The sequence below is a fragment of the Electrona antarctica genome (assembly GCF_951216825.1).
Source record: "Electrona antarctica genome assembly, chromosome: 12".
NCBI classification, from domain to species: Eukaryota; Metazoa; Chordata; class Actinopteri; order Myctophiformes; family Myctophidae; genus Electrona; species Electrona antarctica.
This window is the reverse complement of record NC_136793.1, coordinates 44,995,359-45,021,462: the sequence shown is the minus strand read 5'-3', so window position 1 is coordinate 45,021,462 and position 26,104 is coordinate 44,995,359. Positions and strand designations below refer to the sequence as shown.

The 26,104-nt window shown below is 44.3% G+C and overlaps 1 protein-coding gene across 1 annotated transcript in view; it reads right to left on the bottom strand.

Moving 5' to 3' along the window:
• Window positions 1-8,418: 8,418 nt before the first annotated feature.
• mmp11a (matrix metallopeptidase 11a) overlaps window positions 8,419-26,104 on the bottom strand; it is a 33,937-nt gene continuing 16,251 nt past the window's right edge. The window contains exons 3-8 of the mRNA XM_079515856.1: window positions 21,675-21,818; window positions 19,403-19,536; window positions 14,923-15,176; window positions 12,746-12,950; window positions 11,060-11,320; window positions 8,419-8,660 (exon numbers count right to left, since the gene is read on the bottom strand). Of these exons, the coding sequence (XP_079371982.1) occupies window positions 8,542-8,660; window positions 11,060-11,320; window positions 12,746-12,950; window positions 14,923-15,176; window positions 19,403-19,536; window positions 21,675-21,818 (1,117 nt within the window). The 3' untranslated portion in view covers window positions 8,419-8,541. The remainder of the gene's footprint in view (window positions 8,661-11,059; window positions 11,321-12,745; window positions 12,951-14,922; window positions 15,177-19,402; window positions 19,537-21,674; window positions 21,819-26,104) is intronic.

Here is a 26,104-nt window from a genome sequence, read left to right as displayed (position 1 = left end):
TGTTCCAAGTTCCAACCCATTCATTAAATATGTTGATATCAGTTTGTCTTTTTATTTCAGTTGGTACGTACTTAGTAGGCCTACTGACTACTGAGTCTGATGACTGACCAAAAGTGGTGTTGCCTATACTTCCTGCCTGTGTCCACTATGGTTCTATAATTTGGTTGTATAATATAAGGTCACATGTGTATCTTTTTACTTATGCAAACTGTTGATAGCTGTGTTGTTGACGTATGACTTTATCTTCAGTGGAGCTGCCGGACAGATCCAGAACATATTCCCCTGAAGTATCTTTATTATGAACTGGTAAATCACTCATTGTGTATGAGAAGCATTTGGTATACTCATAAACACATGCTTTGCAATAATTCATTGTCTAATGTAGGAAAATCTAGAACCTTTTTATATTGAACCTCTTTTGTCTGATGCAATTGCATGTCTCTTTTTAATGGTGCAGGAGGAAAGGGTTTCGATGAGAATACATGCTCAACAGTGACCCAATGGTACAGCTGTTGGTTTCACATCTTTTTCTCTCTCTCTCTTTCACTTGGTTTCAGTTTCCACTGACAGTTTGCTACTGTATTACTTCACTGCCAGAGGAATCAGTCAGGCACTTACAGTTTCTGTGAGTACAGGGATTATTATTATCTATCCCTCATTTATTTTTTTCTTTAATTTTAACTTTGACATGCTAGAATGGCTTAGGGTTGATGACAGAGTACACTGAGTATAGCATCTTGCAATGGGTCTGGTCCATACCCCTGTACCTGTCTAAATACTTCCTTAATGTCAATGAAGTCCACACCCACAACACCAGAGGGAGTTCAACACACCATGTGCAACCCCAGGCGCGCAGTTGGGGGGGGGGGGGGGGGGGGGAATAATCACCCAGTTTTATGAGGTGGGGGGATCGTCCCCTCCACCTTTTGAGCGGCAGAAAACCCCCTTTTTCTTTTTTTCACGCGTTCCTCCTGCAACGCTACTTGCGTAAGTTGCGTGGCTCCACTACACCACGGAGCTCTGCTCTGACACAGCTGTAGTTGCCCCTCCCTCTCTCCCGTCTCCACCGTCTGGTAGTAGCAGAGTCACGTGTATACTGTCAACATTATTTTGTTTCCCCAGAAGGAAATAAAATGAAGGAAACAGACGTTTAGAGAGGCTCCAGCATGATGCATCACTTGCAAATGTGCAGGTATGTTGATGTGTTCAGACAGACAGTGACAGGCAGTGTCGTCGTTAAGCAGCTCAACCTACAGGTGACAGGAGTGACGCTGTGCTGCTGTGCTGTGAGTAAACTGACAACGCTTGGCTTTCTGACATCCCTTTCTCACAATCTACAACAATACATTTGTTACTAACATTAGGACAAGTGGCGAAGTAGAAACTTGGAGAGCAGAAGATAGTGTGTTTTGGACAAACAGGCTAGCATTGGTGTTGATTTGTCTCAAATGGAGTCTGTATGGCTGAAGATAAATGAACACATGACGTCGGTGGGAGAGGAGTTATTGTGTGTTTTGGACAAACAGTGTGGTGTTGATTTGTGTCAGCTGAAGCTTCATGTGTTTGTGTTTTGAGCGCCTCAGTGTGGCCGTAGAGGTCATGTGCAACCTCTTCCAGAGAGAGATGGAGACACTAAATGACTAAATCTCAGCTGGAGAAACATGTTGTTTGCATGCATGCATGCATGCATCGCTGCCTTGCATGCTGTGTGCTACTATGTGTTGAGTCTGTCACTCACTTGAGTGATTTATGGCGTTGTCTTTCTGTTAAAATCCAACTATGTTAACTTAAGAACTCTGGACATATTAGGTCGGACATTGTTTATTAACTGTGCACACGTGTAGCCTATTGTATGTCAGACTGTATGTCTGTCACCCCACAGTCACTGACCGAATTTTGTTATTATCACACAGTGATTATAACCAGTTTAACTTTAATATCGTGGTGGTTTCTATAGTATGTGTATAGCGCAAGCCCAGGGAGGTAGACATTGGCGATCTTGCATTATAAAAGGGTCGGTGTCAGGGAAAAAATGGTCCACATTTTGCAGGTGTGCGAGGCGGGGGGGGGGGGGGGGGGGGGGGCAACCAGAAGATAGTTACAGCCCTGCACAGACTGTAGATCAAATTGTAGTGGGCTAACTGCATTTTTAAAGATTATTTTCCCCATGGTTTATGTCCAGGTACATACTGACAACAACAGCAAGACGGCAGCTGGGCAGGCAGGGCATCCACAATTCCACACCATGTCACTGGTCACAGACTTGTAATAGACTGTAATAGAGCGTCGCAGTCCCGCCCCCTACCATGGACCAGGAAATGAATCCCAATGCATTTTTCCCATAGACATTTCAGAAAGTATTTATTTAAAGACGGTTACGCCTCGGACAAAGCCAACTCGAGTCGTGACAACTCATGACAACACAAACAATATTTTGGACCAAACAAATAATTACAAAGAAGAAAAACAACAAAAAAAGTGTTGTAACCTGCCGTTTATTTCTTCTTTCTAATTATTTGTTCGGCCCAAAAAATTGTGTTTGTTATCATGATTTGTCACGACTCGAGTTGGCTTTGTCCGCGGCGTAAACGTCTTTAAATAAATACTTTCTGAAATGTCTATGAGGAAAATGAACGGAGAATCATTTCCTGGTCCATGGTAGGGGGCGGGACTGCGACGCTCTATTGACACACCACAACTGTACTGGTTCTCAAAATGCAAAGGCACACTAAAGGTGCTGTGAAAAATGCATGCAGTTAATTGAATAAAATCTATTTGAGATAGACTTCATGATTAATCTAATACATCTGTATTTCATTTTAATAATCCATCTGTAGTAGACTTAATCGGGTAAGGATTGCTGGCTTTGCTGAGTCTGTGTTAGCAGTGTTTTGCCTTGAAATCTGTGGAAAACATAACACATCTGTGTAATTTTGCTCAAAAGTGGAGGGGATGTCCCCCCCTCCTCAGCGCAAAAGTGGAGGGGATATCCCCCCCAACTCGTGAAATCTTCGGCGCGCGCGCAAATACCCCCAAATCTATCCCCCCCCAGTTATAAAATGCTATCAGCGCCCCTGTGCAACCCAGATTCGGCACAAACACGGGATTAAATTAATTTCGTGTGAAAACGTGTACGTCACCAAGAGGAGGGCGGCGTCTGAAAAGCTAGGGACGGCCCTCTCGTGGGCATTAAATTCTAGCCCACATCACTCAGAATAGAGTGACGTGTGTGGTATGTTTTTGTAAATATTGAGCTCGTTCTTGGTGACAACATAGTGAACCGACACCAGGGGCCCGTTCCACGAAACTTGGATTAGAGATTAAACCGGGATTTAACAGATATCCTGGTTTAATATATCCTGGATCAGCGATTAACCGGTTTCATGAAAACTGGTTAATCTTGCCAGATTAATTTAACCAGTTAACCTGGATATGTTGAGGCTTGATTCGGTTTCATGAAAGTGATGCTACATTAGTTACCATGGAAACTAATGCTTTGGATTTAGCCTGCTCCGGACCAGGCTAACAGCCAGGTTTAACCTAATCCTGATGTCTTTACTGTTCATTAAGGCAGTCAATCTGATCACAAACCAATTACTTTTGCCACACTTATTATGGGTTTATGTTGCCTTGTTTGATTCGGTCTGCATTAAAGGACAAATTTTAGCACTATATACCAAATCAAAGAACCAAAATATATAGGCTGCACAACCTCATCATGACAGTTTGTGAGCTTGTAGATCAGCTGCTTTTGGTGAATGTTCCCCCAGAATTGGTTTGCTGTGGTGCAAGTGGTAAAGAAAAAATCACACCCGTGTGAACTGAGTGGTGTAAGTCTTATATAGACTGATCAGCTGTGGTCTGACGTAATGTCTGACGTAATGAAATCACACCCGTGTGAACTGGGTGACCATAGCAACCATGCTCATTTTTTGGTACGAACAGACAGACAGACACGTAAACTAACAAAGCCAGTTGTAGGAGTGGTTTACACCACTCAAAAATCACACCCGTGTGAACTGAGTGGTGCAAGGTCTTATATAGCCTGATCAGCTGTGGTCACTGACGTAATGTCAGTGACATAATGTCTCATTCCGGCCAATCACAATGCACCATGCTCATTTTTTGGTACGAACAGACGGACAGACACGTAAACTAACAAAGCCAGTTGTAGGAGTGGTTCACCACTCAAAAATATTATATTATATTATAAAAAAAATATATATTCTTTTTTTGTAAAGGTGAAAACATTACTATATATTACCATTACTCATTGTTTTACAACATATTACCATTGTAACATTTCACCCACTATTGAACCCATGACCCACGGTTCACCAGTCTGGCCCCTGTCTGGGCAACAACCCCCTTCCCCAAAGGTAGCTCCCTCAGAGGAGGGAGTTATGGCCAAATATCACGATGCTACAATATCATTATGCTTACAATATTAAGAATTCTATTACATTTATTTATTATGACGATTTCATTATGAAGTTTTAAGTTAAGAGTAGTGGTAAAATGTAGACTATATTTTTGGGGTAGTTAATCATTCAGTCTATCCACTATTGAGAGTGTTTTCTCTCTTTAATTACAGCAGCAGTATTTATTTTAAAAGCTTAAGTCCTTGTATCAGTAAGTCTGGAATAGATTTAGTAAAGATACTGAGATATACAGATGCAACTATTAAGGATGCCAACTGCCATAATACCCCACGAAGAAGAAGGATCTGTAAATCTGTGTTCCACCAAATGGGTCTAGAGAGGAAAAGCCAGGCTCTGCATTCAGCCAGGCTTTATGATCCTGTAAATCCACCCATTCTAAGCCTCGCTTGGCTTTAGTGGAATGGAATAAACCAGGCTGTACAGACAATTTTGTAACCCATTTTTTCACCCAGTGTAAATTATCTAATGTAATCCTGGGTGCTACACTTCCTCTGCCAACCTGGGGGTGCAGCGGACTGACCTCATGCTTCCTTCTATGCATGAGGAGTCCAAGCTGCTTCTTTTCACCTGACAGGGGAGAGTTTCCCCGGCTGGACATAGCGCGTGGAAGGAACACGTTATTCCGACCAGTTCCTTTCCCCTCAATCAGGCGCCCCGGCTGGCCAGGGGGAGGTAGTTTAGAGACCAGGATTACGGCATGTTTTTGTGAGGGTATCTACCCTCACAAAACAGACCAGGATTTAACAAGCCTGGTTTTGTCTTAAATCCTGGATTAGTTAATCCAAGTTTCGTGAAACGGGCCCCAGGATGGGTAGAAAGAACATCGGGCCCAAATACATTACAAGGACAAGGAAAATGTTGTGAACAAACAGGCTGTGCTTGCTTAGATACTTTGTTGAACGTTATGTCTCTGCGCCCGTGCGCCGTACAGCCGAGATCCAAGCCATTCTACGTCTTTTTGTAAACTCGTCAATCTGGGTTTCTTGATGCTGTAAAGCAAAGCAAAGCAAAGTTACTATATTTACCCAGGGTAACTGGACTAAGCATCAGATACTTGTTTACAGCCAGGCCCTGCTCATAGAACATTTCATGGTAGTGGTTCAATGCCTTGCTCAAGGGCACTTCAGCGGTGGTCATTTTAACGTGCCGGTCCGGAGATACGAACTGGCGACCTTCCGGTATCAAGACCGCTCCGCAAACCGTTCGGCCACCGCTGGAAAGCCATGCTGGAAAGCTGAAAATCTAATTCCGTTTTCTGGCTCATTCCCTCGACTTGACCTGCTGTGGCACTTATTTACTGAGCAAGTCTGCACCATTGTGAGGTCAGTTTAAAAAAAGAACGAATACAAGCACACTGGATAGTCGCTCAATGTAAACAAACCAGACAAGCCAACAAGTATGACGGCCGCTACCACGTGACACATATGTTGACGCCCCCTCCAGGAGATTTTGGTACACACTATATAGACAGACAGCAACAGCAGCGGAGTATGAGGTTAGGGCTTTTATTAGAAAGGGGGAAAAAATTATAATTATAATACACAATAATTCATACATGTCAATTTACAGGCTGTAGGCTACATATTATGAGTAGAAAAAGAAAAAAACTCAAATACCTGTTATGTACAAGACGTGTTTGCCTAAATGGTCGTCCTTAGTTATAAATACAAAGGTTTTCACTCTAGTCAAGAGTTCAGTGATCGGTAAATGAAGAAAAACCAACAACACAACTACAACAACACACAGACTAATAACAGACCTATAATAATAATAATAATAATAATAAAACACTGGATGAATAATGAAATGAAGTGTCAGTGTCCAGCACTGGCAAACGTCATCATATCTGTCTCTGTGCTGAGAGGATTCACACCCTCTGTATTCTTTTTTTTTAAGTGCTGAGATCACCACATAGTATGGTATTCTTGTTAAGGTATATTTCATGAATGTGATAGGCAATGATGTATGGCGATATCAGGGACAGGTAATGTCTATAGACCCTCCAGAAACATGTTTATTTATGCTACCGCGCAGATTATGAAGGCGTCAATTTATTTCAAAAAGGGCGCAGCAATATAGTCACGCAGACAGAAAATCCCACGTATGTTGCGTCTTTCTTTTCGCATATTTCACAACTTTCCGCATATCCCGCACCTTTTCGCATATTTTGCATTTGTCATTTTTCCGCTTATTTTGCAAATTCCCGCAATTTCACAGGATATAATCACATAAAAACCTGCATATTTCATCGTAAATTCAATGATTTTAATGATTTCTTTCTGGAGGGTCTAGTAGTAATGAATCTATACAGTAGTTGCTCTTCCTGAAGAATCCTTAATAATAATGAGAGAGCTGAACAGAGCACCATGTAATCGGTTTTTGAAAGACCTTCATCATTGGGATGAGAACAAAACAATGTCAACACATCATGTCAACTCTCCTGCAGTTACACGTTGACATGCTGTAGATGGCGCCCTAGAGCTTTGTCAGCAGCACACATACAGCGCTCGTTTCCCTGCATCTGGCTCAGCGGTTCCCAAACGTTTTCATGTCAAGGACCCCCAAATTGACACAAATGATCCCGCGGACCCCCATTTAAAAAAAAGATATGCCAGGGAGGGACCCCCATAAGAGAAGATTTGTACGGCTCTAGCAGTGACTCTCAACCCGTTTCATTTCAAAGACCTCCAGTTTGACATGCATTATAGGCTATGGACCCCCATTTAATGGCTTTTGTATATTTGGGACTCCCGATTTATATTGTAAAATCAAAGTTAATTTAACTCTGAGAGTGCACAAATGGAACCAAACTATCATTTCGCTGGGGGAACCCCCTGGAACTCCCTCAAGGACCCCTGGGGGTCACGGGACCCCACTTTGGGAACCACTGCCCTAGTATCAGTGGCTCTAAAATGTCTCAGGGCACCCCTGAAAATAACTTTTTCCAAACTCCACGGGGGTGCCGTGGGTTTGGATTTTGGATTACATCGTTACCTTTATAGCACCTTTTGTCATATTAACGGTACGTAAATATGTAAATCTCTCCCCCAAAAGTATACAGTATACAGTATGTCACAAGGAAAACTGGAGAGAATATTTGTTTCCATTTAGGACCGACTGAAAATAAATGTTAATACTTGGCCCCCGTTAAATTTCTATTTTAAAATACTCCCGCACACTGTAGATCCGCTCGGTACAAGAGGATCATTTAATAATACTTAATACTAAAGCCTTATAGTAAATTACTAAATGATCCTCTTGTACCCAGCAGGTCCACACACACAGTGTTTTCTATTGTATTGAACATGCTTGGAGTTTAACCGATCTACAAGCTCACAATGCGTCACGTTGCGACGCATTGCGAGCTTGTAGATCGGCTATCTTTTGGCGAGGAGGTCTTGCCAAGTCTATAGTGGGTCTAAGTGGTCAAACTGAAGTGACACTGATGAATTCCCAAATATTTTCAAGGTATTTCTGAGGCACCCCCTGACTTGACTTGCGTCACGTCACCCTGGCCTAGGGTGCCACGGCACCCACTTTGAGAACCACTGCCCTATAGACACAATACATCCACGATGACACAGTAAACTAACAGTTAAAATGGAAAGATTCCATAAGGATGACACGTTCTATTGCGCTTCAGTCTGTGAATTACTAAATCAATCTTCCAACCGACTCAACCGACCCCAATCAACCAAATCATTCCCCCCCCCCCCCCCACTCCACCGAAAGGAGGTAGGAAGGACGCGCGCGGTGCACGACATCAGGACAAGGGGGCGCCAGAGACAACAATGTGCAAAAATAAATATGAATATATAGCTGCACATGAAGTGCCAACTCTGAGGAGACATCATCAATTAAGTTTTCCTGAGAAAGAAGGTGTAATTGATTTGATCAGTATTTCAGTTCAGTACAAGGAGAAAACCGTCAACGTCATTCATCTGACCCCCCCCTCCCCAACCCCCCCCCCCCCCCCCCCCCCCCTGCCTCCACAGGATGAAGTACACTATTATGAAAGGTCCTGTGTTGTGCCACAAAGCACCGAGACCGCTTCGTTTCAAATTCACCGCGGCGGCGGCTGTGCTGCCGCTATTATTATTCACACATTTCTGCAGCCGAAGAAGTCCATTCCGACGTAGCGGGGGTAGCCTTCTAGTGAGTTCATGTTGACGGGATCAAACTTCCAGTATTGCCTTCCGCGGATGAAGTGAGCGTAGCCTGATGAGAGAGAGACAGAGAGAGAGAGAGAGAGAGAGAGAGAGAGAGAGTACACAGTTAAGTGTTACATTCCTGGCCGCTAATATGGGGTAGTATTCAGATATGCCCGGCCGGAATGAGTTTTTTTTGGTCACGTCACAGAGTGCACCAGTTAAAACTGGCCATTTTAACCAGTTAAAACATGGGCCAAGGTAAATGATGTATGGTGGTGTACTAAATGCTTGCCTTGCTAGCTTAGCTTTCGTCCCCGCGGCGGGGAGTGCTCGAGACGCAATCACACTGAACAACCCCAACTTCATGAGCATGGGTTGCCTTAGCCTGGGCACCATTCCATTTCGGGTTCATGAACCGGTCGGTTGATATCGCTACGTCATGTTGTAGTATTGCTTTGTAGTCAGCAATCTTCCGGAACTTCCTTTTCCCTCAAACCGATTTTTCTCAATAAAAGCTAGCGGCTACGAGAGCTTTTATTGTTATTCTTCCGGTTTGAGGGAAAAGGAAGTTCCGTTTGTTCCAGCCTGATGACTACAAAACAATACTACAACATGACATGACGATATCATCCGCTCCCGACCGGATCATAGCCTACGGCACTTTTGGAACAGAGACCAGGCTTTCCTCCGAGGTGGAAAGCCTGGTGAGGCCGGTCAGTGCGGGCACTCAGCACGCCCGAGGCGCAGCGCACCAGATTTACGAACGACAACGCACCGAGTGCACTGAATAAACGAACGAGAAGAGGGCACACCAGTGCGCTCAGTGCGAATTTCCAAACGCACCCGTACTGTCAATAAACATCTTAAATAATTGTGTAATACTTATATTTGATACTACAATACAATGTATCAACGATTCCAATTTTAAGCTGACACACAATTAATTGGATTTAAAATGTGTGGACATTTTTCAACATGGAAACAATATGCAAAACTAATTGCAACTATCTCAAATAATTAGCTCTTCGCTAAGTCCCACCCAAGCCCGTTCTTGGCCAATGCCACGTTAGCGACGGTTACTATGTTAGGATCCTGGTCACGCTTTCAATGCTGGTCAAAATGTTTAAGCAGTGTCAATAAATATATTTGCTGTACAGCATGTGTGGACCTCAGAAAGAGGGTTTGTTTTCTTACCTTGTTGTGAGCAAACTAGTCCATTCCATGAATTATTTCGCTCTGTTGTGCAGTTTAATAGTACATATTAGAAATAAAAATAGGCTCTCATTGACTTCCATTGTAACGGGGAAACAGCTCTCAAAGTCACTCTTTTAGAACACTAAGCTGATTCTGACCGTTTAAACTCATGCGGTTATATTTTTAATAAAAAATGTCAAGGTTGTCTTGTTTTTGTTTTGACTTCAGTGTTGCCACATTGTGTGAGAGAAATAAGCCAACCCACCTCCAAAAACAAGCCAACTCTTAAAGCCAAATCAAGAAAAACAAGCCAAAACAAACACAATAATATGACCATATATAATCATAATAAAAAGATTGTATGCATTTATCATTATAAATACTATGTAGGCATATGTCTGATAATTCATGTTTTGGTAATGTATTACATACACTAATTATTAGCCTTAAGCCAAAAGTAGCGGGAAATAAGCAGACCTGGCAACCCTGACAAGTTTGTGTGGTAAGAAGTTCCGGTTTGCCTACAAAACGATCTGATTGGTCCAAATCTGTACACCCACTTCTGAAGTAGTCTCGGTCTCAGGCCGTTGGATGTAAACATTAAACAAATGTATTTGATCTCGTCCACTTGTCGCAAACACCATACACAATTTTGGACGTGTTTGAGGGAGACACTTTAGGAGAAATGTCTGGGACTGCAGCTGGGTGCATCTCAAACAGCATGGCGACTTGTTTACAAACGAGAGTTGGGAACACCAGAACCGCTTCACACCAAAATAGTTACTTTATAAATCTATCAAAAGACGAAAATAAAACGAGTTTTCCTGATGTCATAAACTGATTCATGGAATGGACTAGTTTGCTCATAACAAGGTAAGAAAACAAACCATCTTTCTGAGGTCCACACATGCTGTACAGCAAATATATTTATTGACACTGCTGAAACATTTTGACCAGCATTGAAAGCGTGACCAGGATCCTAACATAGTAACCGTCGCTAACGTGGTATTGGCCAAGAACGGGCTTGGGTGGGACTTAGCGAAGAGTGAATTGCAATTAGGCCAGTGGTTCTCAGCCAGTGGTCCGGGGACCACCAGTGGTCCTAGAGGGGGTTCCATGTGGTCCACAGCTAAATGATGGAAGAGTTGGTAAACAAATGGATTGTAGATCTTTAACTCTTGAGAGAGCGGGTTCCATTTGGTTTCATCTCTACGCTCTTTCCTCCTTGTTTATTAGAAGCATAATATCCCACACAGAGTTAAGAGAACTTACCATATATGTCTTTGAAGGCGGCGTCGACGTCGTCGGGAATGCCGGCCCAGTCCTGCATCCTGCGAGGGTAGACGGAGTCGACGCGGTTCTCCCGCGGACTGAACTTCCAGTAGCTTCCCGACTTGAAGAAGTAGGTGTTGTAGTTGCTGTCCTGACCCCAGCGGAGGGACGCCTGGATGTGGCTGACCGAGAGGCCCAGGCTCCTGATGGACTCCGGACCCTTGATCTGTCTCTCGGCGTCAAACACCCAGTAGTTCTCACCTAGCAACGAGGAGGAGAATCAACACCGGAATATACCTCAGATTAACATAGAAGACATCAGAACTGGCTCCAACAGCATAAATTGCGAGCAGTAATGGTGATTTTCCGTCCCCGCGGTACGGCATTGTAATGACGCCCCAGACATGCACGCGCACGCCTACATGTGCGCAATGGGCACAGAACAGCCCAGTAGTCATACAGTTGGAGGCCATCGATATTGTCCTTTTCTTTTTGCTGAGGTTTGCGTGATCTGCGCAAAAGGACAGTTAAACCCATTTTGGGCGGGAACCCCTTTTGGTGTTTTAAACATTGTTATAATTTAGCTATTGAAACATAGCAGATCTACAAGCTCATAGCGTGCCACCGAGTGGCGCGCTACGAGCTTGTAGGTCTGCTATTTTTGAAAAATCGTGAAAATATTTATTTCAGAAAACTGGAGGATTTAGAAGGATTTTTTAAAATTTTGAGGTCAGGCCTGCCCTAAATGGGTCAAATGATAAGGGACAATATCGGTGGCACCCAACTGTAATTATATATGAGAGTTTTAGACTTAATCAGACACATTTACTAGTAGCGAAACTAAAACGTTTCCTTTGGACTAATCTCTTCTTCTTCGGTGGAGGAGGAGGCATATTCTTGTTGCGTGCAAACAGCACGGAAGCAGTGGGCTAACTGGAGCCCTACTTTAGCCATGTTTATAAAGCCATCTGGTATGTCTTGCATACCAGATGGCTGGAGTTTACCACAATATATTGAGAGTCAAAAAGTCTAGCCAATCACGGCAAATTCAATGTAGTAAATTGCGTTGAGATTGGCAATATTGCCAACCGTAAACCCCACTCATCCTCTAGCAAGGAGGATCAAACAAACATCAGTAAGCCGTGCACAGATAGACACTAGGGGGTGCTAGAGCACCACCTGCCCTTGCCCTCTGGACAGCAATGTGCCCTTAAAAAAAAAAGGAAAAAAAGTGGACAGTGGATGCATGGTGACATTGATCAATTCTTGATATAAAAAAAAGCTTCTAATATATCATTTATGCCCCAAAAACTATAAATCTCACACTATTAGGGCAAACCGGCCAGTTCCACGCGCTGCCACAAGGTGCCCTCTTTTTCACTTGAGCACCTGCCCCTCTAAATGTCTGTGCACGCCACTGACATGATTGGCGTGATTGAAATATTTACATGAAAGACTTACATGTCACGAATCCAAAGCCCATGGTGTTTACTTTAAAGCCTGGTAATTAACATTCTTTAAAATAGTTATCCTCGGCTACAAGGATTATAAGATGTTTGACTTTGTTATGTTTATCCTGTTGTGTTAGATGTCCCGAGGCGCTCTCATCCCTCCCTTAACGTTCAGCCAGTAAACCACATAACAAGCAAGAGAGGGTATAGCATCTCCTCCAGCCGCCGCCCCCACCTTGAAAGAACCAGATATTCCCTGACTGGTCTTCAAAGGCGGCATCGATGTTGTCTGGAATCCCCCTCCAGTGACGGCTCGCCAGCGCCGGGTAGCCCCGCTCAAGGTGCCCGTCCCGGATACGCCACACATAGCCCGCCTTGAAGAAGAACAGCTCCCCTCGGATCATAGACACGGCATCAAAGTCCGTCTGGCAGGCGTCGGGCTAGGAAAACGAGACAAGAGCACTTTGTTCACTTCCCGAACACCGGTGAATGTTGGGGTGCTTTGCCTGGCGTTTGCTTCCATTTCAGCAGTGGTGGAAAAAGTACTCAATTGTTTTACTTAAGTAAAAGTACCAATACTGCAATTTACAACTACTTCGTTACAAGTAAAAGTACGGGAATTGAAAATGTTCTTGAGTAAAAGTACAAAAGTATCGGCATCAAAATGTACCAAAAGTACTCATATTGCAGAATGTCCCATTTCACAAGTTCAAAATGTGTACAAAATCTATTGAAAATAGCAGATCTACAAGCTCACAGACCTGGATTCTGTTTAGCTTTTCTTTTTTATGCTTATGCGTTGTTGCGCCCCTCTTCAACAGACCTGGAGGAGACCTGTGTTGATCCAGGCTGCAACGCCTGCGTTCCTCGCTTCACGTTTGCAAGGCCCTTAAAGCTACACATGCTGATCATACTGTCTTAAACTCTTTGCTGCTAATTCCAGAATGCATTCCACACATTTTTGAGTGGTGCACACCGCTGTGTCTATGTACAGCGGTGTGCCTTTAATTAACTGAGGACGATTCTACAAATGTCTAAATCCTGACAGTTTTTTGAAAAACCCCATGTTTCTATATCAGTGGTTCTCAAAGCTTTTCATGTCAAGGACCCCAAAAAATATATGTATTTGGCCGCCGACCTCCATCTGAAAATATGTTGTTCCAGGGACCCCCCCCCCCCCAGAAGCAAAGATTTGAGTTAAAAACGTTTGCTCTAAAAGCATATTCAAAGATTTGCGTCACATTTTCACGATTTTTCAAAAATAGCAGATCTACAAGCTGCACTCGGTGCCGCGCTACGAGCTTGTAGATCTGCTATTTTTCAATAGATACAGGGGTTCCCGCCCAGAATGGGTTAACAATACCGCTGGTATTGCAGTCACTCAATGTTAATAGTATGTGTGTTTGACTACTAGGGTTTGACTGGATTGCTGAATTCCTACAATGCCCATAATGCTTTAGTGCACTTCCCCTCTTTGTGGTGAGTGGGGGAGGCTGCATGGAGGTGTGACTTTGTAGTCCAGGAAGGAAGTGAGACCACATTTTCATGACAGGTTTTTGGTCATGAACATGGACATTGACTAACAAAAAAAAACATATTGCACACATAAAACCCCACAGGAAAATGTTTCCTTGCATGTACAACTTCCTGGTCTCAACTGCGCATGTTTCTTTCCTTCATGGAGCACCATGGAGCAACATGGTGTCGCCCGTACGGTCTTCGCGTCTCGTCCTCTTTAGACAGTCCTTGGTTTTTAGACAGCTGGTGGATGGAAATGAAGCTCCACTGCGGGGCAAGCTTTTCCAGGGAATCTGGCCAAGCTTCATTTCCATCCACCAGCTGTCTAAAAAAACCGCAAAAGACAGCTTCTTTTGTCCGCGCATGGAATCGTAGGTGTAGTCTCACCCAGTGTGGTTTTTGTCAGTAAATTTAGATTTTAGTTTTATTCATAGTCTTTTGAATAATTCTCATTTAGTTTTAGTCACATTTTAGTCACCCGGAATGTGTTGGTGTTAGTCTAGTTTTAGTCGACTAAATCTACAGTTGATTTAGTCGACTCAAATGTGTTTTGACAGGCCTCGATGTCGTTGTAATGGCAGACTTTACACTTTGTTTGCGTGCTGAAAATAGCAGATCTACAAGCTCACAACGCGTCGCAGCGCAACGCGTTGTGAGATTGTAGATCTGCTATTTTCAGCATGCAACCTTAGCATAAAACTGGATCTCTTGTCCACTAGTTCCCCCCTAACATTTTAGCCTAGTTTTTATTTGCTGACAATTGTCAATACATTTAGTCTTATATATAGTTTAAGTCATCATAGATTCGTTTTTTATTTTGTTTTAGCCAGTGGAAGAAAAATAGGTATAGTCGCCGAACATTTTTCGTATTAGTTCCATAGTCAGGTCTCATACCGGCGTCGTGATGGTGATCTCGTTGGTCTCGGGGTTGACGGGCGGGGGCGGGGGCGGGGGCGGCGGCGGCGGCGGGGGAAGGACCTGCGGACGCTTGCCGTACAGATGCTGGATGCCCTGCGTGTCGTCGTCGCTCAGCTCCAGCGGGTAGGAGAAGCTGTAGTAGGCGGACATGACGGCTCCGGGCTCGTTGGAGTGCTGCAGGCCCAGCACGTGACCAAACTCGTGGGCGGCCACCTGCAGAAGGTCTGTGCCTATAGAGGGTATGCGCATGCTTAAAGTGAATGGCACATCGAGTGGCACATCGAGTGGCAAAGCAACATGCAAAGTGAGTTTAACATTGTTCAATGTCGTTTAATGCAATCAGATAGGACTTTTCTGTATGGATGTATGGGCTGTCAAGGCCAGAAAGTAGTTTTTTGACACTCAGTAGGTGTTCCTGCATAACTTTCGGGTTTGGTGATGATGTCACGCGCATACCCTCTATAGTATGTATATGACCATGTTGTCGGAGCAGCATGGGAGGAGATGCACACACACACACACGCACGCACGTGCACGTGTCAGAGGATACATGGTCAGTGCTTCACCAAACTTTTTCATGTCAATTAAGGACCCCCCAAATTGACACCAATTAAGCCCGCGGACCCCCATTTGAAAAGATATGCCTGCAGGGACCACCCATGAGAGAAGATTTTTTTTTTACGGCTCTAGCAGTGATTCTGAGTCAAACCTGTTTAATTTCAAGGACCCCCCCAGTCCTTGGAACGGGTCCATTTGGTTCCATTTGTACACTCTCAAGAGTTACAGAGTAGACCCATAAGGGTCCATTTGGTTCTAAACTATATAATTTAGCTGGGGACCCCCTGAAACTCCCTACATTACTCAAGTACTGTACTTAAAGGGGGATTCCACTCATTTTCAACATTTTACTATGTCATTAATATACCTTAGAGCTGTTGTGTGGAAATAATAAAAAGTCCCCCCATTCTGTGTTTCCTAGAACTAGAAGTCTGAAGTCTTTTTTTCATAATTACAGTTCTAGGAAACACAGAATGGGGGGACTTTTTTATTATACAGCTCTAAGGTATATTAATGACATAGTAAAATGTTGAAAATGGTTTTCCCCTTTAAGTACAATTTTGAGGTATTTTTGATGGGCGCTAGGCTAGCCCCATCCTATGCCCAGTGTCTGTGCGTACCACATTTGGTTTGATTTGATTGGAGCGCGGAATGTGATGTATGACATGAGGGGTGCACATTATTATTTTGGGCTAGTACTCAAAGGAGCACCTGGCCATGTAGTTTGGTGCGCACAGCAGCGGTGGGGGTGGGGGGTGGGGGTGGGATATTGAGCACCCGTTATCAATAAGCTTTGGGCTTATCAAGCTTGTTCATAGCGGTATAGTGGCAATCAAGACAAGAGGCGATCAAGAAATAAATGCCAACCAGCGCTGTCCGGGTAAACACAATTACGCTTTTAAAGTGGCGGTACATATATTAACCAGTTAACAGTTTCTTTAATATTATTTTATTGGTAAAAAGGTCAATTGCCTTCTGTCTGTTAGAAAAGTACTGTATTTGAAGGCCCTAGTAAAAGATACTGGTTCTGTTCAGAATGTATTGTCTCCACAAAATAATAGAAAATGCTCGATAGTGGGCTCGATAAGAACCCGGCTCGATAAGCCTGCTCGATAAGGTGCTCGTTATCAATAAAAAATTAACGAGCTCCATACCTACATTTGAGTGCCTTTTGGGTGTCTGTCAGCATTCTCTAAATTCCTGTCTCGTTTTTTCTCACGTTTTGACGACGCATGCGCACTGGCGCACCACTTGTGTGCACCGCTGTGTATGATGATGTATTCTAATGATGTATGATGATAAGAGTGACCCTCACTTCACACGAGTGTGATTCTTTTAGTATTCCCAGTTTAGTATTCCTAGTTACTAGGCCTAGTTACTTTGTGGATTTTGATTATCATTACAGTATTTGGCCGCCGACCCCCCCCCAAAAACGGGGTTGTATTAGAAGTAAGACACGCGAACGCGGGAAGCAAACACAGCTCGTAAATTGCAATAACAACAATTAGAATGAACTACGCACTTTTTAAAGTTTTTTTTATGTTGTCTTTTTTTAGTGTGTGTATGTGTGTGCGTGTGTGTTTTTTATTTTTTTCAAGTTTTCTTTAAGTTTTCTTTAAAGTTTTTTCTTTTTAAGTTTTTTGTGTGTGTGTGTGTGTGTGTGTGTGGGTGTGTGTGTGTGTTTTGTGTGTGATACAGCTGCGCCCTCTGGTGGCAGGCCGGTGGTGTTACAGCGTGACACACACACAGACAGACAGACAGTTTAGGCCAGCTTCTATAGTTAGTGCTCACTGCGTTCGCAATCACTGCGTTCGCAATAATCGGGGACTAGACTATTTGACATTTAATGTTCTTTTTCCACAAATGAGTCTTGAAAAATGGGGTTCTAGTCGTCTCATAATCAGAGTCGCCTTATATTCGGGAGTATATTCAAAGATTTGCACACATTTTCACGACTTTTCAAAAATAGCAGATCTACAAGCTCACTATGAGCTAGTAGAGCTCACTATGAGCTTGTAGATCTGCTATTTTTTGCGTTCGTTCGTTCGTTCCAGTCCTTAAAGGGGCATTCCACTCATTTTCAACATTTTACTATGTCATTAATATACCTTAGAGCTGTTGTGAGGAAATAACAAAAAAGTCCCCCCATTCTGTGTTTCCTAGAACTAGAGGTCTGAATTTTTTTTTCATAATTACAGTTCTAGTAAACACAGAATGGGGGGACTTTTTTATTATTTCCACACAACAGCTCTAAGGTATATTAATGACATAGTAAAATGTTGAAAATGGGTGGTTTTCCCCTTTAATGGCTTAGAGTCGGTATTGCAATGTCTATTTTTTTCTGTCATTTTATTTTGAAGTTTCGTTCTTGAAACGGAAGCCTGTTCCCCGTTTTGTGAACGAATCAGAGGGTCGTCGACATCCCTTCAGGCTATGGGACGTCTGTCGCTGCGCTTGCACACAGGTGCAGTCCGTTTGTTTACAAGTGAGAGACGAGCGCTCTAAGCACTCCTGAACTTGAACCCTATAGCATCCCTAGTTCTGGGGGGTGGCGGAGGGAGCGGAGGGGGAGGGGGGGGGGGGGGGGAGTGAACGATCTGCAACAACAACAGAACTGTCACGACATGTCCCGGCGCGTAGTGTCGTGTGGTGACTGACTGGTGGAGGTGAGGTTGTACGTCGCCTGTTTTGAGGCCGAAAACATTTTTTTGTTGTAGAGGTAAATAAATTCACTAAGCGCACTTTGGACATGGAGCAGTGGTTTTCAACCAGTGGTCCGGGAACCATGCAGCAGTGGTCCTTGAGGGGGTTCCAGGTGGTCCCCAGCTAAATGATTGGAGAGTTTGTAACCAAATGGACCCTTATTAGTTCCTCTTGAGAGTGTAAAATGATTGTTAAACATATAGACTTGGCCTCCACATGACGTCGTGTTTAGTGCCCTGAACAAACATTAAAAGTCCATAGTTTTGGCTGCCATATGATGTCACGTTTAGTGCCCTAAACCTAAACAAACATTAAAAGTCCATAGACTAGAGGGTTCGATTCCCGCTCGGGACGCTGTGGGTGCTGGCGGCGTGTTTCCTCCTCCACGCAGAGGAGGAAACACGCCGCCAGCACATCAATGTCCATACCCGAGGCGGGGATGGCGAAAGGGCCTTTCTGTGTGGAGTTTGCATGTTCTCCCCCTGTCCCCTAAGGTAGGTACCCTCACATGTTCTCCCCGTGTCCCCTAGGGTAGGTACTAGGTACCCTCACATGATCTCCCCGTGTCCCCTAGGGTAGGTACCCTCACATGTTCTCCCCCTGTCCCCTAGGGTAGGTACCCTCACATGTTCTCCCCCTGTCCCCTAAGGTAGGTACCCTCACATGCAAAAAAACAACATGCAAAAAACATGCAGTAATCCTGGTCTCTAAACTACCTCCCCCTGGCCAGCCGGGGCGCCTGATGGAGGGGAAAGGAACTGGACTCCTCATGCATAGAAGGAAGCATGAGTTCAAGTCCGGTGCTCTCCCAAGGTTGGCGGAGGGTGTACTGTAGAGCCCAGGATCACATTAGATAATTGACACAGGGGTGAAAAATGGGTTACAAAATCGTGGGATAAAAACTATTTTAAAAACAAAAGTCCATAGACGTGGCTGCCATATGATGTCACGTTTGGTGCCCTAAACCTAAACCAACATTAAATGATGATGATAAGAGCGCCCCTCACTTCACACGGGTGTGTGATTTAAAAACAAACAAACACATATTTGGAGATTATATCAAATGCAGAGAATACGATATCAGCAAATACCTCTTTGCCTCATGTCACTATAACAATGAGACTTGGCAGCCAGATCCTGTACTTTATACTTACTTACTTATTATAGTCTCTAAAAAAAAAGCCCAAAGGCTTACCCATGTTGTTGCCGACGGTCCATGACTCATCGTAGTCGAAGTGGATGTCGCCCTGCCTGTGTGTGTTGGGGAAGAAGGCGTGGGCGAGGATACCTCCGGGCCCGTCAAACGGAAGGCTGTCCCCGTGCCAGTACCTATGTGTTCCAAAAAATATCTTAAAGGAATACTTCACCCCCGGAATGAAGATGTTTGTATCAAGTTATTCACCCCGTCCGTGTGTTGCCTTTATTGACTTAGTGCCGCCGCACGATTCTTGCGCAAATGTGAATCTCGATTATTATTATTTTTTTTTTCATCCACAAGAATTGAGATCACGATTCTTACACAATTCTCATTTTCTTCCATGATGATATTTATTGTATTTTAGTCTGTATGTTGCTGAACATTAACTACATTCAAAATGTGGCACCTGGAGCCATTAACTACTGTGGCTTTACACAGACAGACAGACATAAAAGGGCTTGACTTAAAGGAGAATTCCATACTAAAAGGCTTTCTTACCTTTCTTTGTAGTTGTTACGTCCCCACCAAAGAGGTCCAGGTGTTATTTTGTGCAAAAGCTCCTTATTGGCTATTTTCCCTACCATAAGCCCTAAATGAATTGCATTGAATTGAATGGGGCTATGGGGTGTTGTGCTAATTCGCTTATTTCCATCGCTCAAAATTATTATTCTTTTGTATATATCCTCTCTTCATAATGTAAATAATATCCCAAGCGGCAAACTTTACTACTTATTTCGATGGAAATAAGCGAATTAGCACAACACCCCATAGCCCCATTCAATTCCCATTCAATGCAATTCATTGAGGGCTTATGGTAGGGGAAATAGCCAATAAGGAGCTTTTGCACAAAAAAACACCAGGACCTCTTTGGTGGGGACGTAACGACTACAAAGAAAGGTAAGAAATGTAAGAAAGCCTTCTAGGATGGAATTCTCCTTTAAACCTCTCGTAAAGTCTCTCTCTTGTATAAAAAAAACCCCCATAAGAGTAACTAAAATGAATTGGACAGCCAACTCGTGCTGCACCATTCTTGCTCAAAATGTAGAAATGAGTGCGATCTTTTTTCGATTAATTGTGCAGCACTGTGCCTTCTGCCTTGTATTGTATTTTTTCTGGGGGGGGGGCTTTGGTTTTTACCCCTTTGGCACTGCTTCCCCGGCGAGCGAGAATGTGCGAGTTCTAAACATGCACACTACTCGTTTGTGGTGCGAGACTAATTGTTTACACGGAAATGCATTAAAGAGTTCACGAGTGGCACGATAGACGGCATGTTGTTTTGGAAGTGCAGAGCATTTGCAGCTGGATACATGGACTGTACTGTTACTGTAAGTTATGTGACGGTTTACAAAACGGGATGTTTTGATCAATTTGATGTGTTGTTTTTCTCGTTAGACGCGGCCGCCCAATTCATCAAGCCTCCTCTCGGTTCTTTGTTCATCGGGGAGGCATGCGAGGAGGAGGAGGAGGAGGAGGAGGAGGAGGAGGAGGAGGAGGAGAAGAAGAGGAGGAGGAGGAGGAGGAGGAGGAGGAGGAGGAGGAGGAGGAAGAGGAAAAAAACCGAATGTCTCCAGGCGTTCGAGGCAACATGGGGTGAGTAACTGATATAAATATTTTCATTTCGGGGGTGAAGTTATGTGGTTATTATTGCATACTACTAAGTCTGGGGCTAAACGCAAACTCTTTGCTGCACTCCCTTTGATCTTCAAATGAACAAATAGGGGAGGAAAGGAACGACGGCAGGACTTTGTCATGTCGTCGCAGCTGTTTGTTGTTATTTCCTTGATTGATTTAAGAAGATGACACCGCTTGGTCGGTCCATTATGGTCTCCGCTGTTTGTCATTACGTTCAAACACACGCGCACACGCACGTGCACACGCACGCACGCACGCACGCACGCACACACACACACACACACACACGCACACAACCGTATACCGACAAGATTTCTCTCCCTCTCTCGTTGGTACTGTCTCTCTCTCTCTCTCTGAACCCACAAATACTGTAAGCTCTATCAACATATTTTTGGATTCATGATGTACTTGTTCCTTCTTGTTTTCAACTCTTGTTGTTAATCTGTCTTTCTGCCCTTTGTTCCTTGCGACGCGCTTTGTGGCGAGGCTCTTTGTTAGAGAATCAAACCTCGTAAATATGTTTGACTTGATTCTGCTTCGACTTGATTCTGCTAGCCTAAGCTTCGCTAAAGCTTTGCTCGCACACAACGGGGGGAGGGAAGAAAAAGAGAAAGAGAGCTTAAGACATCTCCTTCACCTCGTGAAGTCGATGACGATGTCGGCCTTGCCGCTGCGGACCTCGGTGAAGGTGAGCGGCGTGACGTCGCTCCACACGCGCAGAGCCTCCTGCAACACGCGGCGCACCTTGTCCTCCGTCATCTGCCAGGGGAAACGCACCACCCTGGGTTGGGGACAACCACGCACGCACGCACGCACGCACGCACGCACGCACGCACGCACGCACGCACGCACGCACGCACGCACACACACACACACACACACACACATATAACGTCATCTGCCAGGGAAAATGCACCACAATGGGTGGGGGACAACCACATGCACGCACGCACGCACGCATGCAATTATCGCAGAGTAGACACTGAACAGAATTTTGCCGATGCCTGATCAGCTCTCGGCTTGGGTATTCCTGCAATCTGCAGGCCCCTCACGACTGATTTATGGACATTACCGAGGCTTCCAAATATGAACAAAAGTGGTTTACATTTGTAGCCAAGCTGTATAATGGCATCCTTAAGACGCTGGTACTTAAGCACCTTGGTAAGGAATGCCTCTTCCAGACTGTGGTCAAATGTACATGCCAAACACACACACTCACACACACGCGCACACACACACACGCACGCACGCACGCACGCACGCACGCACGCACGCACGCACGCACACACACACACACACACACACGACCCAGGCGCTCGCTCGCTCACGCGCACGCACCAACACGCCTCTCTTCACTGGCTCCCCGTTCGTTTTTAGAGTAGATTTTAAGATTCTATTGTTTGTTTATAAACCACTGAACGGTCTGGCACCTCAGTATCTCTCTGATCTCATGGTTTAAACTCCCTTCGAGTGGTCTGCAGGCCACGTCAATCTCCAGGTCACAAAGAAGACATGTTTAAAGACCAGAGGTGACCGAGCCTTTTCTGTCGACTCGTAACCCCCAAATTGTGGAACGAGCTCCACTCCCATCATGTCAAACATGGCCCCCATGCATGCACCATCGAGACTTTTAAATCTCGCCTTTAAGACCCACCTTGAACACCTTGGCGTTTAATTCCGTTTCAGAGTCCCTGTGGTTTTTGTTTGGCTTTGTTGTTTTTTTTGGCGGTGTGGTCTTGCTTGTTGTTTCTATGTTCATATCTTTCTGTGCAGCAGCACACGCGGGGGGCAAAGACACATGCATGTCGTCCAACCACACACATACACACGCACGCACGCACACGTCACACACACACACACGTCAGGAACTGTAGATGCACAACAGGGACCACCAGCCTTGCAGGTGTCGCTGCTCATCTCATCTGATACGGGGTGTGCTGCTTGCCAGCCAGCGCCCCTAGGGCTCCGATACGAGATAATACTATATCATATCATGGTCTTCCCTTTTTCCCTTTTCTTGGGGGTAAAACCACCCAGTGTGATGTATGAGAAACACCTCCCCTCCCCCTCCCTCCCCCCTCCCTCATGTGTCATAAACAGACACCATCACTCATATACGTTACATTTACAGGGCCTTAATGCCTTCTCTATAATAATGACTCCATGCCAAAAGATGTGAACAGCTGTAACCAATGTGTGGGGTTCCTTGCGTCATGCGGCTTATTATAGTAAATTGTGTAATGTAATGTGGATGATATTGATATTCCTATAGACTGAAATTGGCCCAACAAACAGAACGGCCTCTATGCACACGTACACGCCATTTTGGAAAGAACTCGGGCCACTTCCCTATACTTCCTTCACAGGGGTTACCAATGATACTAATGAAGGCTCCGTTCCATTCTGGTCAAACAGAGTTAGGGTGCTTCTATATAGAGCGTCGCAGTCCCGCCCCCTTTCATGACGACGCCAGGCCCAGGAAATAATTCCAAATGCATTTCTCCCATAGACATTTCAAAAAGTATTTATTTAAAGACCTTATAAGCGTCGTACAAAGCCAAACTCTAGTTGTGACAAATCATGACAACAAACACAATATTTTGGACCAAACAAATAATTACAAAGAAGAAAAACAACAACAAAAACGTGTCGTAACCTGCCGTTTTCTTCTTATTTCTAATTATTTGTTCGGCCCCAAAAAATTGTGTTTGTTGTCATGATTTGTCACAACTCCAGTTGGCTTTGTACGACGCTTTAAAGGTCTTTAAATAAATTATTTTTGAAATGTCTATGAGGAAAATGCATTAGGAATTATTTCCTGGGCCTGGCGTCGTCAGGCTCTATTGAAAACACTCTGCTACACCAGTGGGTCTCAAAGTGTCCTTGAGTCGGTTCCAAATGGCCCCGTACGGGTGTGTGACTTTGAGAGTGTATACAAATGGAACCAAATGGACCCCGTTAGGGTCGTAAGTGTTCAAACTTTTAAGTGTCAAGGACCTCCAAAATTGGGTGACTGCCCCGTGGTTCGACCTCCCGTTTGTTCGACCATGCATTAAGGTTGGCGACCGTGCGCTAAGGTTGGCGACCGTGCGCTAAGGTTGGCGACCGGAATTAAGGTTGGCGCACATGCGCTGCTCCCGTGCTTGTGGTTATGTTTAGGTTAGGATTAGAGATAGGGTTAGTAAGGGTTAGTAATGGTTAGTAATGGTCGAACTAACGGGATGATCGTACCAATGCCACGCAGCCCAAAATGTTATGTTTTTGGCTGCGGACCGTGATCTAAAAATATTGTATTCCGGCAGGGATACAAGATCTTTGTCAAAAATGTTCGCTTAAAAAAAAGGTAGCAGGTCTACAGTACGAGACCATAGGGCGTCGCATGCAGGTTACGTGCCATGGGCTTATTTATAAGTATGACATTATGGTTAGAAAGTGTTCAAAAAAAAAAAAAAATGATACACATGGTACAGATATGCGGTTCTCAACTGAGGTAACCTCTGACAAATTATTCTTTAAAAAAAAAAGGAAAAAAAGAAAAAACGTTTCTACTTCAACCAGATCCCTTTCAGGTATAGTGGAATAATGGCTCTCAGATGTATACGGTATTCATATCCGGCTCCCTGGCTCACATCATAATACCGCTGAGCGCCGAAGGCTTGTGGTTCACGTTCAAGTGCCTTCTTAGTAGTAGTGGTGGTGTGTGATGTGAGCGGCTTTGGTTACACCTGCGCTAATCCATTAAGACCTGGGACGCAGCTGTGTCACCTTTAGCTTTTACACAGTAACCACTTTAACCCACATTTTGGGGCGGGAACCCCTTTTGGTGTTTTAAGCGTACTGTCATCATTTAGCTATTGAAAAATAGAAGATCTACGAGCTCATAGCGCGGCACCGAGTGCCGCGCTACGAGCTTGTAGGTCTGCTATTTTCTTTTAAATCGTGAAAATGTGGCGCAAATCTTTGAATATATATCCTTTCACAGCGAATGTTTTTAACTAAAATCTTTGCTTCCGGGGGGGGGGGGGGGGGGAGGGGGGTCCCTGGTCCCTGGTTCCTGGCTGGTACAAAACATTTTCAGATGGGGGGGTCGGTGGCCGAATACATATCATTTTGGGGGTCCTTGACATGAAATAGTGAAATGTGTTTTTCAGAAATTATAGGATTTAGAAGGCGTCGGAGTAATCTAATAAGAGAGTAATGACACTCCCGTTGACTCTCATTGTAACAACAATGGAATGCGGACGTGCTCATTCTATCTCAATGGAATAGTTCCAGCCATAGGAGCAATGTTTGGAACTATCGCCCATGGGCACCCGCTTTGCGGCGAGATCAAAGCGTGTCACCACTCTCTTACTAGATTACTCTGGAAGGCGTAAACATCGGCCTCCGGTCTAAATGGGTTAATAGCCGTGTTTCCTGTCTTTCAGCAGTTTCGGTAGCTCAGATACATTAACCCATTTAGACCTGATGCCGGAAAAAAAAGGAAAAAAAAGGCTTCTAAATCCAAACAGTTTTCTTAAAAACCTGTTTCTATGTCAGTGGTGCTCAACCATGTTCATGCCAAGCACCCCCAGAATCATCTGAATTTGTCCGCCGACCCCCCCATTTGAAAATATGTAGTTCCAGGGACCCCCCCCCCCCCCCCCCAGAAGCAAAGATTTGAGTTAAAAACGTTCGCTCTGAAAGAATATATATTCAAAGATTTGCACCGCATTTTCAAGATTTTCCAAAAAAAAAAAAATAGCAGAGCTTGTAGATCTGCTATTTTTCCAATAACTAAAGCATAACGTAATGCTTAAAACACCAGAAGGGGTTCTCCGACCCCGAGCGGGTTAAGTAGAAGCTAAACACGCCTAGCAGGGTGTGATGAATTAAATCATCTCTTAGTGACTTGTATTTACCCAGAGAAAGATTTGCTGAGCATAATACTGTATCTATCATGGCGTGTTGAGGTTTATATGAAAGCTCGTAAAGTACCACCATTGTATCTTTCTTATGCTATGAAGTGGACCGGCTTCCTCCGTGTCCATATATAGACTAGTACTATGCCATTGGCGTGTTATCATT